Raw genomic sequence first — 13,626 nt, forward strand, 5'->3', positions numbered from 1 at the left:
CCGGCCACGGGCTAGACCCACACAGACCAGGAGACGCACATACTCCGAAGGCCCCACTTCTGGGCCAGGATTGCAGTTCTGTGGGAATTAAGAGGCATCCTGGAGGGCTCCCTGGAGGAGGTGGGGGTTAGGGGGCCTGTATTTGGACAACAGGAGAACAAACAGTTCACAACACTGGGCATTGGGCAGTCTCGACCCTGACCAGGGCTTGTGGGAAAGGAGCTGCTTGGAGCCCAGATGGGGGACAGACCGGGAGGACTGGGGTGGGGGGGGGACAGTGGCCACCAGAAGCTGTGCCGGCCGGGAGCCAGGCAGGGCTGGGCCTCAGCCCTGCCACACGCAGTCCTGGCCCTGGGCCTGTCCGTCCAGGCCCACGGCGTAGCGGGAGCTCCAATCTCGCTCGAACAGCTGCCGCAGCTGCTCCTGTACCGAGCTCAGCCGGGGCCGGGGCCCAGAGGCCCGCTGGCTGACCACCAGGCCCACGCCCGACGTGCTGCTGAAGTAATCTTCCGACCAGTTGGAGGTGCCTGGAGGGCGTGCAGGAGAGATGCTGGCGCCTGGCCTTGCGTAGGACCGTGGGGATGGGGATCACGGGGCTGGTTTTGTGCCCTCGGAGCCGCACGGAGACCCTCTGGTCTGAGAGCCACGCCCCCCGTCCCCCTCCGCGGGTCTGTGGCCTCTGTGTGTCCCCCCACTCACAGGGGCCCTCACAGACGGGTCTGCGGGCCCAGCCTGGCCCTGCCCACAGACCTGCCCCGGGCTCACCTATGTAAGCCGTCTTCTCCGTGACCATGAACTTGCCGTGACTCATTCTGCTGAACGGGATGTTGGAGTGATTCCCCACAGGCACGATGAAGACTTTCTTTGGGGACAGAGAGCGAGCGTATGGAGGAGGGAGAGGGGGAGGGGGAGGAGGGGGGAGGGGGAGGGGGAGGAGGAGGGGGAGGAGGAGGAAGGGGGCGGGGGAGGGGGGGCGGGGAGGGGGAGGGCAGAGGCCGTCCGCTGGGGACTGGGTCCTCACCACGTCCACGGACACGTTGGCCGCGGGGTTGCTGAAGGCCTGCAGGGACCGCAGGTAGGGGAACATTCTGGGGTCCGTGTGCAGCGAGCAGCTGACCAGCAGGCGCACCTGCACGTGCCTGCCGAAGGCCGCCTCCCGCAGCGCGTTGTCCAGCACCGGCCAGTACCTGGGGGCGCGGAAGGTCAAGGCCCTGGCCGGAGGGGGACGTGCCAGGAGCTGCTGTGGGCAGAGCGGGTCTCCCCTCCGGGGCCACGGGCTCCCACCCACCTGGGCGGGCGGCTGAAGCGTGTGGTGGGAAAGTAGTCCATCACTGAGACATAGAGGAACCGCCGGGCCGCCCCCATCACCTCCAGCAGCGCGTCCAGGTCCCGCGTGCGGCCATGGGGGCAGAGCGCAGGCGGCGAGGCCTGTTGGGGGGCGGGGGGGGGGGGAGAGAGGTCCCTGAGGGCGCTGCCCGCTGCTCAGAACCACTCGGCTCCTGGACCTGGGAGCCCTCCCTGCAGCCACCCTCCAGGATTTGGGGTCCAGGAGGAAGATGGGGCGCTGCCTAGAGAGACGGGAGGGGCTGAGGGGCCCTGTCCAGGCCAGCCTTCCCACCTGCCCAGGGCGACCCCTTGTCCAGGGTCACGTCCCCGCCCTGACGCCAGGTCTCTGCTCTGGACCAGCCCGGGGGCTGAGGGCATCTGCTGGGGGCATGGCCGGCCGCGGGGCTTCCTTCCGACCCACAGAGCAACAGGACGTGGGATGAGCTGGCCCGGCAACCTCCCGGGCGAGCTGGAGCCCCTCCCCCCTCCCCTGTTTGGAGTCCCCCCAGACACCTCTCAGGCCGCCTGTCTCCTGTGGGTGCTCGTAGCTGCCTCCCCTGGCACTGCCTGGGCCTGCCCTCCTCCAGACACAGCCCACCGGCGCCCCCACTCCCCCCAGGACCTCGCAGGCTGGTGGGGGCCGCAGAGCAGGCCAGGGCAGGGCCGTCCCTGTGGGTCCGGGCAGCGCTCTTACCGAGAAGTAGGCTGTGGTGGGCACCCCATCGAAGCGGGCCCGCAGGGGCTGGAAGTGGTTGATGTGGGACGAGAAGTTGTGAGGCCAGTGCTTGGGGAGCACAGCCCGGGGCGCCCCCAGCACCCAGTAGGTCTGGAAGGTCTTCTCCAGGTCCCGGGCCAGGCGGCTGCAATTGTGCACCACCGCCCCCAGCTCCTTCACCTGCGGGGCGAGCGGCTGTGGGAGGAGGCCCGAGGGCAGGGGTGCGGCCCCCACCAGCAGCTGCCCCCCCCGCCCCCCCCCCCCCCCCCCCGCGCATCGCCAGGAGGAATCCCTAACGGACAGGGTGCTGGGAGGGTGGAGTGGGGTGCCCGGCGGGTCCCTGTGTGCCTTGAACGTTGCTTCCAAGGATGGAGGCCACACAGGTTTCCTTCCGAAACGCCCGGAAACGCGTAAAGCGGGAAGGAGGAGAGCCCGCTCCTCCTCAGGGTCAAGGCCAAGCACGGTGACCGTCCAGCCGCGCTTGACGGCGTTAATGCGTCGATTTTCCTACAAGGGATCAGGCTGTGCCGTCTGTGTGTTTGCCTGGATGGAGGCACCAGTTAAGTGAGGTTCCACAGCCCTGGCCGGCAGGGCCCAGTGGTTGGAGCGTCGCCCTGCGCACCAAAGGGCCATGGGTTCGCTTCCTGCCCCCGGTTGGGCGCTCTGTCTCTCTCTCTCTCTCTCTCTCTCTCTCTCTCTCTCTCTCCCCCTCCTCCCTCCCTTCCACTCTCCCTGAAAAGCAATGAAAACATATCCTTGGGTGAGGATTAACAACAACAACAAACCCCACTCAAGAAAGAGATTGCGCAGTGAGAGCTGGGGGCTGCGTGGCGTCTGTAACTTTGGGGTCAGCCTCAGGGGGCCCACGGGGGTGAGGTTATGGGCGTGGCCGCTCACCCACTTCCCTCCGGTGATGGTGACGGTGACAGTGACGAGCCGCGGGGACACCGGGCAGAGCCCCCGGAGGGCGGGGAGGGCCACCCCGGGACTCACCTGCGTCAGGGACCGCCAGTCCATGTTGGCGCTGCCCAAGTAGACGTGCCGCCCGTCCACGATCCAGAACTTGGAGTGCAGGACGCCGCCGGTGAGGCGCCCCATGGGCACGGAGCGCACCTGGGCGCCTGGCCGAGCCGGGGCAGCGGGTCAGCCTCCGTCTGCCAGCTGGCTCCACGCTTTCCCTCCCAACAGTCCCGCTCGGCCGATGCCTCTGTCACCCCCCTTTTACAGGCGGGGAAACTGAGGCATTGGCTGTCCCGGGACCTCCGCAGGGCAGCCTGGCTCCTGAGCCTCCTTGTACCAATTCTGCGGCCCGCCTCCTGCCGCCCGCGGAGCCCACCGCCCCCCCCCCCCCCCCCCCCCCGTCAGAGCGGCTGGGTTTGGCGGGACCTGGGACCCGGGCCACCCGTGCTGCGCCCGCGGCGATGACCCTCTGGCTCTGTCAGAGCCGGGTCCCAGGAAGCTCTGCGCTCCCACCTCCCGGCGCCGGGGAAGCTCTGGGTGTCTTCCCGCCGCCCCCCGGCCCCCCGCAGCTCCGGTTCTGTCTCTGTCCATGGCCCAGCCAGTCAGCTCGGCCCCTCCCCGCCCCGGGCGGAAGGTGCGGGCAGGCCCCTACCTCGGTCTGCCAGGACCCGCAGGTCGGAGGAGTTCCTGGCCAGCGTGGGGTGGCTGGTGGCCACGGCCAGGGACACGTTCCTGCCCAGCACCTGCAGCAGCTTCTGCAAAAGGGCCTCTCCCTGCAACCGGGCGGGGAGCGGTCACCAGCTGGCCCTCTGCCGCCCCCGAGGGAGGACCCAGGCCTTCCCCAGGGCCTCCCTGACCCCCACAGCAGTCACACTGCTGGGCCCCGGCTCGCTGTGGGGGAGGGGGGCGGGGGGGGGCGCACCAGCTGGGAAGAGGAGTCGTTGACCCCGATGTCCTGGCCCGTGAGCGACCAGTAGTAGGAGGCTATGTGGACGCTCTCCTGAGCGGCGTCCAGCAGCTGCAGCCAGGCCTGCGCCAGGGGCTGGGCGGACGGGCTGCCGGCTGCGAAGGGCAGGTCCTGGGGGTGGCTCTCCACGAGCACCAGCCTGGGGGCGGGGGGAGGGGGGCCATGAGCTCAGGAGCCCCCAGCCGCCTCCCATCTCTGCCTCATCCCTGCCCACCAAGCCTAGTGGCTGCTGCCCACAGGGCTCAAGGCAGAACCAGGCCAAGGGTGCAGGGAGGGGCTGAGCCAGCAAGCCTGCAGGGGTGGTGACACCCAGGAGCCTGCCAGGGAGGCGGCCAGGGCTGGCCCATGGGGAAGGGTCCACGGGGAAGGGCTGGCCCATGGGGAAGGGCTGGTTCACGGGGAAGGGCTGGTCCACGGGGAAGGGCTGGCCCACGGGGAAGGGCTGGCCCACGGGGAAGGGCTGGTCCACGGGGAAGGGCTGGCCCACGGGGAAGGGTCCACGGGGAAGGGCTGGTTCACGGGGAAGGGCTGGTCCACGGGGAAGGGCTGGTTCACGGGGAAGGGCTGGTCCACAGGGAAGGGCTGGTTCACGGGGAAGGGCTGGTCCACGGGGAAGGGCTGGTTCACGGGGAAGGGTCCATGGGGAAGGGCTGGTCCACGGGGAAGGGCTGGTCCACGGGGAAGGGCCCACGGGGAAGGGTCCACGGGGAAGGGCTGGTTCACAGGGAAGGGCTGGTCCACGGGGAAGGGCTGGTCCACGGGGAAGGGCCCACAGGAAAGGGTCCATGGGGAAGGGCTGGTCCACGGGGAAGGGCCCACAGGGAAGGGTCCACGGGGAAGGGCTGGTCCACAGGGAAGGGCTGGCCCACAGGGAAGGGTCGGTCCACGGGGAAGGGCCCACGGGGAAGGGCCCACGGGAAAGGGTCCACGGGGAAGGGCTGGTCCACGGGGAAGGGCTGGCCCACGGGGAAGGGCTGGTCCATGGGGAAGGGTCCACGGGGAAGGGCTGGTCCACGGGGAAGGGTCCACAGGGAAGGGCTGGCCCACGGGGAAGGGCCCACGGGGAAGGGCCCACGGGAAAGGGTCCACGGGGAAGGGCTGGTCCACGGGGAAGGGCTGGCCCACGGGGAAGGGCTGGTCCATGGGGAAGGGTCCACGGGGAAGGGCTGGTCCACGGGGAAGGGTCCACAGGGAAGGGCTGGCCCACGGGGAAGGGCCCACGGGGAAGGGCCCACGGGAAAGGGTCCACGGGGAAGGGCTGGTCCACGGGGAAGGGCTGGCCCACGGGGAAGGGCTGGTCCATGGGGAAGGGTCCACAGGGAAGGGCTGGCCCACGGGGAAGGGCTGGTTCACGGGGAAGGGCTGGTCCACAGGGAAGGGCTGGTCCACGGGGAAGGGTCCACGGGGAAGGGCTGGCCCACAGGGCAGACACCACTCCCAGGCGGGGCCTCGAGGTGCCACAAGCCCAGGTGGGACCTGCCTGGTCAGAGCCCTGGTGGCCCCTGTGTTTGCCGCAAAGAGCACCCAGGCCACGCGTTCCCGCCCACTCCAGCCCGTCCAGCCGGGCCTTCCCCACCCCTGCCCCTGCCCCTGCCCCACCGCCACCCCCTCGGGACCCAGGAGGTGCTGGGAGCCTGGGAGGCGGGATGGCCCGGGGCTGAGACCGGCCCCACGGCTCACTCACCGGCAGGAGTTTCGCCCCAGCCACTGGGCCTCCCCTCCCAGGGGCTCCCAGGCTGGGCTGGAGCCACAACCTGGGGACCCGGCCGGCCCTTCCTGGGGGTGTCGCTGGCCCCAGGGGGTCAGCCAGGGCGCTTCCCACAGGAGGCAGAGGAGAGCAGCCCCGAGCCCCAGCACAGCCAGCGCTCCCAGCACCTGCAAGCGGAGAAGGCATCACTGAGGGTCCCCAGGCCAGGAGCCCCAGCCTGCAGCTGGGGGGTCGGGAGGGAGTGAAGCCAGTTGCTGAGGGGGCCCAACCCCAGTGTTGGAGGGATCAGGCGGCCACATGGTCACTGGGGGTCCTTCCAGGCCCCCCAGGGGGTGGGGCAGGTGCCCCGCTGCTCTTGGGTTGGGGTGCCCTGAGGCTCCCCAGGGCTGGCTCTGTCCTCACCCTTCTGCCCACAGGCCTATGAGGCGGGTGGACCCCCTCCCTAAGCCCCATCCTTCCACGCCCGCCTGTCTGCCCCGGGGCAGCGTGGCTGTGGGTGCCTGCCTGGCCCCTGGCGCTCTCTGTGTCCCAGCCCCTGCAGGGCAGTCTGGGCCACCCCATCCTGGCCACATACCCGGCCGCTGGGCACTGGGGATCCCCACCATGGGGACGCTGCAGACACCTGCTCACCCCCGAGCCTCCAACTCCTGCCTGGGGCCCCTGGGTGTGAGGCTGCGCTCCTGCCCACCAGGGCAGTCTGCCTGCGGGACGGGCCCAGCACTGGAGGAGCCCTGGCCTTCCACTGGGGCGTGTGTGTGTGTGTGTGTGTGTGTGCAATTGCTCTGTGTATAACGGGCTGTGTGTGTGTGTGTGTGTGTGTGCAATTGCTCTGTGTATAACTAGCTGTGTGTGTGTGTGTGTGTGTAATTGCTCTGTGTATAACGGGCTGTGTGTGTGTGTGTGTGTGTGTGTAATTGCTCTGTGTATAACTAGCTGTGTGTGTGCACACGCACACACGTGCACGTCCCTCTCAGTGGGTGTCTGGGTGTCAGAATCTCGGTTCCTGTTTCAGCCACAGTCGCACTGAGTGAGAGTCCCTTCTGCCTGGGAGTGTAGCCTCCTCTCAGGCCTATAAATAGCTGCTTCCGGCCTGGCCTGGGCCCCCTCCGCCCCCACCCTGACCCCCACCCAGAGCTGCAGGCCCTGGTCCTGCCGGGGAGATGCCGCATGGAGAGGCAGAGAGGCCCAGTGTGGGCTGAGCTGGGACCCCACATGCTGTCAGGGGGCTGGGGGCTGAGTCAGGGGCCTCTAGACGCTGTGTGGGGCCTGGGGGCTGACAGGGGCCTCTAGACGCTGTGTGGGGCCTGGGGGCTGACAGGGGCTGTCCCTCTGCAGCATCTGGGAGTAGACGTGGCCTCAGAGTGGTCACTTCCCCAGGGAGCCGAAGCCAGGCCAGCAGAGCCCCCACTGGAGCCGGGCCCCTCCCCACAGCGGCCTCCGAGGCCGCCCTAAACAGGATGCCCCCTGGGTCAGTGAGCCCCCCTGGGTCAGCGACGGGCTGTGTGTGATGACTGGGTCACCCTGTACCGCCAGACTGACACCTTCATGGGGGGCACAGCCTCCCTCCCTCCCAGACGTGGCGGGAAAGGGGCTCTGCTGCCTGGGGCCTGGGCTGCACAGCACCCAGCACCCAGCACCCAGCTCACAGCACCCGGCACCCAGCACCTAGCACCCGGCACCCAGCTCACAGCACCCGGCAGCCTGCTCCGCTCTGAGGCCTCTGAGGTCAACCCTGGCCTGAGCAGGGGGAGGGGCAGCCACGGGAGCTGCACCTGGGTCTGTCTGCCCGGGGCCAGAGCATTCAGGGTGGTGGGGACCCTGAAAACCAGAACGAGGCAGGGGCTCTGCCAGAGTCCCCTGGGCTGGCACCCTCCCTGCCGGGAAGGCCCTACAGAGGAGAGTCAGGCTGCCTCCCCCCCCAGAGGGGAGCTCAGGGCCTTAGGGGTGCTCACTGCAACCCCCTCCCAGTGAGGATTTGGGGCCCAGCTTCGGGCCTTCACTAACTCTCAGGAGAGGTCATCGGTGTCCGGGGCGGGGGGACAGGTGAAGGGGGCCCAGGGGTGTCCTTGTACAGGATCCCTGAGCCCACACCATGTGGTGAAGGGGCCTCCCCCACAGCCCGCGGGCAGGGGCGGGTGAGCCCCGTCTGAACATGGGGCCACCGAGGCACCGCCCAGGCCACCGATCCCCAGAGCACACTACCCCACCTCTTGGCCACTGGGAGCTACAGGAACGGGGGGGAGGGGGAGAGGTGGGGGCTGGCCGCCAGGGTGCTAGGCAGGTGCTGACCTAGTCCCTCGCTGCAGCCCTGGGGACCCGGGGGCGTCCCTGGGTGGGGCCTGCTGCTGCGAGAGAATGACCCACTGGCTCCCCCCTGGGCAGCTGAGCCCTCAGCCCGTGTGGGCAGCCGTGGGCCCTGCAGGCACCAGAGGTCCTGGCTGAAGCTGCAGGGCTCCTGGCCTGCAGGGCGTGGGCGGCTGCGGGCCCAGATGGACACAGACGCTGGTGGTCAGCTCACGGGGACCCTGGCCCCGGTGGTTCCGGCAGAAGCTGGGAGGAACGGGTGGTCGCAGGCCCAGCGGCTGGCTCTGTGACCCTCTGGGCCGGGGTGGCTGGCAGCATGGGGCCAGGAGAGGACCACAGCCTCTGGCCCGGCCCCGTGGGCACTTACCTCCGGGGGTCCTGCCTTGGCACCCATCTTGGCTCCAGCTGCCGACCGCAGCCCTCAGCTCTCGGGGCGGGCTCCCCGCCGCCTCCGCCCCGCCCCTGCCGCCTCCCCCCTTGCCTGCAGCTTCCCCTTCGGCTACTTCCTCTTAGTCCTGAGCATCTCGCTCGGCACCGGGGAGGCCGAGAACTTTCACCTCCAGAGAGAGGTCACGCTCCGTCCACCTCCCAAGGTGGAGGCGCCCAGGCCCGCCTGCGGGTCAGGTGGACTTCGCGCCAGCCACAGGGACCCAAGGGACCAGCTCGAGCGAGATGGCTTATTCCCTCTGACTCTGGCCAAGCTCAGGGCTCGGGGCTCGACCCCGTGCTGGCTCCACGGCCTCGGGGGCCAGGCCCCTCAGCTCTCACTCGTGCCTAGGGGTCGACCAGCAGCCTCATGGCCCCACAATGGCTGCCTGAGCTCAGCCGTCACCTCCGCGTCCCAGCAGAGCGTCCAGGGCACCCCCAGGACTCCCCGGAAGTCCCACCGGGCACTTCTACTGGGGTTTCCTGATCTAGAACTGAGTCACATGACTGCATCTAGCTGCAAGGGAGGCTGGGAAATGGAGGCAGCCAGGACCTGGAGAGGGCACGGAGGGTGGCTCCTTGGCCGTCGGACAAGGCAGGCCCGCCCGGCCGTCTGGCTCAGGGGCTGAGCGTCAACCTAGGAACCAGGAGGTCACAGTTCAGTTCCCGGTCGGGCCACATGCCCGGGTTGTGGGCTCCACCCCAGGTGCGGGGCAGCCGATCGATATTCTCGCTCATCATTGATGTTTCTCTCTCTCTCTCCCTCTTCCTTCCTCTCTGACATCAATAAAAATATTTTAAAAATAAATAAAATAGAATAGAAACGGTGCCCACGTGAGGCCGATTGTGAAGGAGGCTGAGCCTGTCCCGTGTCCTGTGTTCTGTGTTCCGTGTTCCCGTGTTTGCCAGCTGGCAGGCCTCCTCTCCCGTGAGGCCTGGTTTTGTCTCGGGCCCATTTTTAAATTGAGTTGTTGACTTTTCCTTAAAGCGGACAACTGCATTAGAGGATCCACTCACTGTTCCGAGTTGCCTGTTTTAAGGGTGGCAATACCGTCTCTTAATTTACTTCCTCTTTTTCCCTTTTTTTTTTCTTCTAATTCTCAGACATGTGGAAATTGGCGAGGATGGTGCAATGACTCCCACAAGCTCACCACTTAGAATCCACAACTGTAGACATTGTCACGCCTGCTTCATTGACATTTTTGCTAAGGAACCTTCATATATATATTGATTTCAGAGAGGGAGGGAGAGGGAGAGAGAGACAGGAACATCAATGATGAGACAGCATCATTGATCGGCTGCCTCCTGCACGCCCCCTACTGGGGATCGAGCCCACAACCTGGTCATGTGCCCTTGACCGGAATCGAACCCGGGACCCTTCAGTCCACAGTCCGATGCTCTAGCCACTGAGCTAAACCAGCCAGGCATTGCTAAGGAATCTTGAAGCAAAGGAGGCGCCAATGACATTTCACTCTAACTACTTTCGTACACATTTCTAAATAAATAAATGTCCTACAAAATCATAGCCCAGTGATCACCCCGACCACGTCCGTAATTCCTTCATTTTATCAAATCCTTGCAAGGCTGTTATTATTACTAGAGGCCTGATGCACAAAAAATCTGTGCACTCGGGGGGGGGGGGAAGGGGGAGTCCCTCAGCCCGGCCTGTGCCCTCTCGCAGTCTGGGACCCCTCGAAGATAACGAACTGGTGGCTTAGGCCGGCTCCCAGGTGGCAGAGGGCAGGCCCAATCCCTAGGTGCAGCCCCTGGTCAGGCTCAGAGCAGGGCCGATTGGGGAGTTGGGGCACCGCTCCCCGTCATGCACAGAGTAAGGCGGATCGGGAGGTTGTGATGCCACCCTCAGTCACGCTCAGGGTAGGGCCGATTGGGGGGTTGGGGCACCGCCCTCTGTCACACTCAAGGCAGGGTCGATGGGGAGGTTGCAGTGCCACCCCCTGTCACGCACAGAGAAAGGTCGATCAGGGGGTTGGGGAGCTCCCCCCTGTCACGCACAGAGCAGGGCGGATCAGGGGGTTGGGGCGCCGCCCTCTATTACCCACAGAGCAGGGCCGATCAGGGGGTTGGGGAGCTCCCCCCTGTCACGCAGAGAGCAGGGCCAATAGGGGAGTTGGGGCACCACCCCCTGTCACACACAGAGCAGGGCGGATAGGGAGGTTGTGGCCCTGCCCCCTGTCACACACAGAGCCGCAGGGCGATCGGGGGTTTGGGCGCTGCCCCCTGTCACGCTGATCCCGGCGCTGGGAGGCATATTACCCTTTTACTATATAGGATAGAGGCCTGGTGCATGGGTGGGGCTGGCTGGTTTGCCCTGAAGGGTGTCCTGGATCAGGTTGGGGGTCCCCACTCAGGTGCCTGGCCAGCCTGGGTGAGGGGCTGAGGGCTGCTTTCAGGCTGGCGGGTGACTGAAGCTCCTAACTGATCCTTTTTTTCTTTTCTTTTTTTATTCTGGGCCAGCTTTAGCTCTGAGGCTTGGCTCCAGCTCTTAGGCCTCCACTGCTGAAAGCAGGTATCTGGTTTGTTTGGGTTCTATAATCGAAACAATGTATAACTCCAGCTCTGACTCCAGCTCTGAGATCCCGGCTGGCTGAAAGCAGGTTTCTGGGGTTTTGTTTAGCTTCTATATTTGTTACAATGTTTCAAACTGCAGGCTCAGAGGCCGGCAAGGCAGGCAGGGAACGTTGGTTTCCTCCGTCACTGAAGCAAGCAAGCCTCATGTTAGTTTCAAGCTGCCTGGCTGCCGGCCACCATCTTGGCTGGCAGTTAATTTGCATATCGCCCTGATTAGCCAATGGGAAGGGTAGTGGTCGTACGCTAATTACCATGTTTCTCTTTTATTAGATAGGATTATTTTAAGCCCCATGAGTTATACACCTCATAATTCTTCATCGGTCAGGGTAGGTTTAGAATGACCCACTTTTGCCAATTTGTCTACTCACTTTCCTTGTTTTGTTTGTTTCTTTGAGACCCTCCCTCTGTGACCACGGGCCTCCTTCCTGGAAGGCCTCCTTTAGCACCGACTGGACATACTTCAGCTGGACATAGAAGTCCTGGTTGCCCATGGAGGTGCCTTGCGTGGGGATCCGTGCTGTTCTCGGGAGCGTGGAAACGCTTCTACCTTTCCTCCATGGCTGAGGGGCGTTTTCTATAGACGGAGCTCCCGATTGGCGGTTTTCCTCTGGAACCCGGTCCTCAGGTTCTGTGATTGTTGTCGGGAAATCCGCGTCCTCGCTTAGCGGGGACTCTCTCCTCCCTCTGTGGATGTTCTCTTGGTCTCTGGGGTCCTTCATCGTGACAACGACGAAATGAAGTGTTGTTTCCTTTTACAAATCCTGTTTGGACCAGCCGGCGTGGCTCAGTGGCTGAGCATCGACCTATGAACCAGGAGGTCACGGTTGGATTCCCTGTCAGGGCACAGGCCTGGGTTGTGGGCTCCATCCCCAGTAAAGGGTGTGCAGGAGGCAGCCAGTCCATGATTCTCTGTTATCCTTGATGTTTCTATCTCTCTCTCCCTCTCCCTTCCTCTCTGAAATCAGTAAAAATATATATTTTAAAAATATAAAAGTCCTGTTTGGATTTTTTATTGTCCCTGAAGCGTCCTGTACCATGGGTACATATACTAGTTTGCTAGGGCTGTTGTCACAGAGCCATACAGCCTGGGCGACTTAAACACAGAAATGGTCCCAGTTCCAGAGGCCAGAAGACCCAAGTCCAGGTGCCAGCAGGGCTGGTTCCCGCTGCAGGCCGGAGGGGGGGTCTGCTCCCAGCCTCCCTCCTCATTTCTGGTGCCCTCAGGCATCCCGGGCTTGCAGATGGCATTCTCCCTGTGTCCACGCATCATGTTCCCTCTGTGCAACCTCTGTCTCGGTGTCCAAATGCCCCCGTCCTGTAAGGACACCAATCACAGTGGATTAGGGTCGGACCTGATGACCTCGTCTTAACTAGATCATCTGTAAGGACCTTATCTATACTAATAAAAGAGTAATGTGCACGCGTGCGTGCTCTCTCTCTCTCTCCCTTCTCTCTCTCTTTTTTAAAAAAAAGTAATATGCTAATTAGACCAGGTGACTGGACATCTTCCGGACATCCGACTTCCTTCCGGACGGTTAGGGAGCGACCAAGCTGGCAGGGGGGCAGTTGGGGGGGGGGCGACCAGGCAGGCCAGCAGGGGGGCATTTGGGGGTCAGCCAGGCAGGAGAGCAGTTAGGAGCCAGTGGTTCTGGATTGCGAGAGGGTTGTCTGCCGGTTTAGGCCCGATCCCTGCGGGCCTAAACTGGCCATCAGACATCCCCTGAGGGGTCCCTGGTTGGAGAGGGTGCCGGCCGGGCTGAGGGGTGCCCCACCATGCACGAAAGCCCACGGCCACAGGAACTGTTCTTCAGCATCTTTTGGGGAGGAGGGGTGACATAACTCAGCCCATCGCACGTCTTTCCCAACTCTGAGCGTTTCTTCTCCCCACCCCCTCCTCGGGAACTAACGCACAGGTACGTTATGTTTTGTCACAGGATCCTCCGTGCCCACTAACCTCTGCTTCCCATTTTGTCTCCACATTCCTGTGCTGTGCACTCGGGGTCATTTCCGCCGATCTTTCCTGCAGCTGACCAATCCTTGGCTTTGCTGTGTCTCATGTGCTAACGCTCCTATTGAGGTTTCTTAAAAAAGCTTTACTTCCACTCATTATTGTTTTCAATGTGATGCTTTTCCCACTCTAAGCAGCTATGTTTTACTTCCTTTCCCTTTTTTTAAACCCCATTTTCTATTCCATTTTCACTTGTGATGCTGTGCTGGTGTGGGCTATGACTTCTGGTCGTGAGTTCACTGCTGGCCGACTTTACCGAGGGTTTGCTGAGGGTCCTGGGCCCAAGGCCTTTCTCTGGAGATAATTCGCATTTTTCTCCTGCAGGAACAGGGGTCCCTATCCACCTGGAGCCACTCTGAATGGAAACAGAGAGAAGAGCACAGAAGACACGCAGGGCAGGGTGCAGGCCGAGTCCCTGGGAGGGAAGGCGGGGAGCAGAGCAGGACAACGTCGGAGAAAGGCTCGAGCAGGCTCTTCCACCACCGGCGAGACACCGAGCCACCAGCCCCCGAAGGGCTGCGGATTTCAACACAGATAACAGCAGATATTTGTATGCAAACTGTAGTCAATTAAACCACTGAGAATCCAATAACAGAAAAATCCACAGAAAGACACGTCTCAAA

At 64.0% G+C, this 13,626-nt stretch overlaps 1 protein-coding gene across 2 annotated transcripts; it reads right to left on the reverse strand.

The window, feature by feature from the left end:
- Positions 1 to 41: 41 nt before the first annotated feature.
- On the reverse strand, positions 42 to 8,462 carry PLD4 (phospholipase D family member 4). 2 transcript variants are annotated; one of them, XM_081097613.1, is made up of 10 exons: positions 8,348 to 8,462; positions 5,653 to 5,843; positions 3,924 to 4,107; positions 3,654 to 3,774; positions 3,035 to 3,162; positions 2,021 to 2,221; positions 1,289 to 1,428; positions 1,022 to 1,187; positions 766 to 862; positions 42 to 527 (listed from the first exon to the last, which is right to left on the reverse strand). In XM_081097613.1, the coding sequence occupies exons 1-10, from the start codon at positions 8,372 to 8,374 to the stop codon at positions 325 to 327; spliced, it is 1,458 nt and encodes a 485-aa protein (XP_080953739.1). In that variant the 5' UTR covers positions 8,375 to 8,462; the 3' UTR covers positions 42 to 324. The 2 variants fall into 2 exon arrangements, with proteins under 2 accessions (XP_080953739.1, XP_080953738.1); XM_081097612.1 differs by having other exon boundaries at positions 1,369 to 1,428; positions 8,348 to 8,400.
- Positions 8,463 to 13,626: the final 5,164 nt, after the last annotated feature.

This window comes from Myotis nattereri (genome assembly GCF_964212035.1).
Source record: "Myotis nattereri genome assembly, chromosome: 1".
Lineage (NCBI taxonomy): Eukaryota > Metazoa > Chordata > Mammalia > Chiroptera > Vespertilionidae > Myotis > Myotis nattereri.

Excerpts from the sequence above, each read along its gene's own strand:
- PLD4 (XM_081097612.1), bottom strand. The coding sequence starts at position 8,374 with ATGGGTGCCAAGGCAGGACCCCCGGAG. Across the intron at positions 4,108-5,652 it reads CTGGGGCGAAACTCCTGCCG|GCTGGTGCTCGTGGAGAGCC; the intron begins GTGAGTGAGCCG and ends CCCCGCCCCCAG. Across the intron at positions 3,775-3,923 it reads ACGACTCCTCTTCCCAGCTG|GGAGAGGCCCTTTTGCAGAA; the intron begins GTGCGCCCCCCC and ends GCCCGGTTGCAG.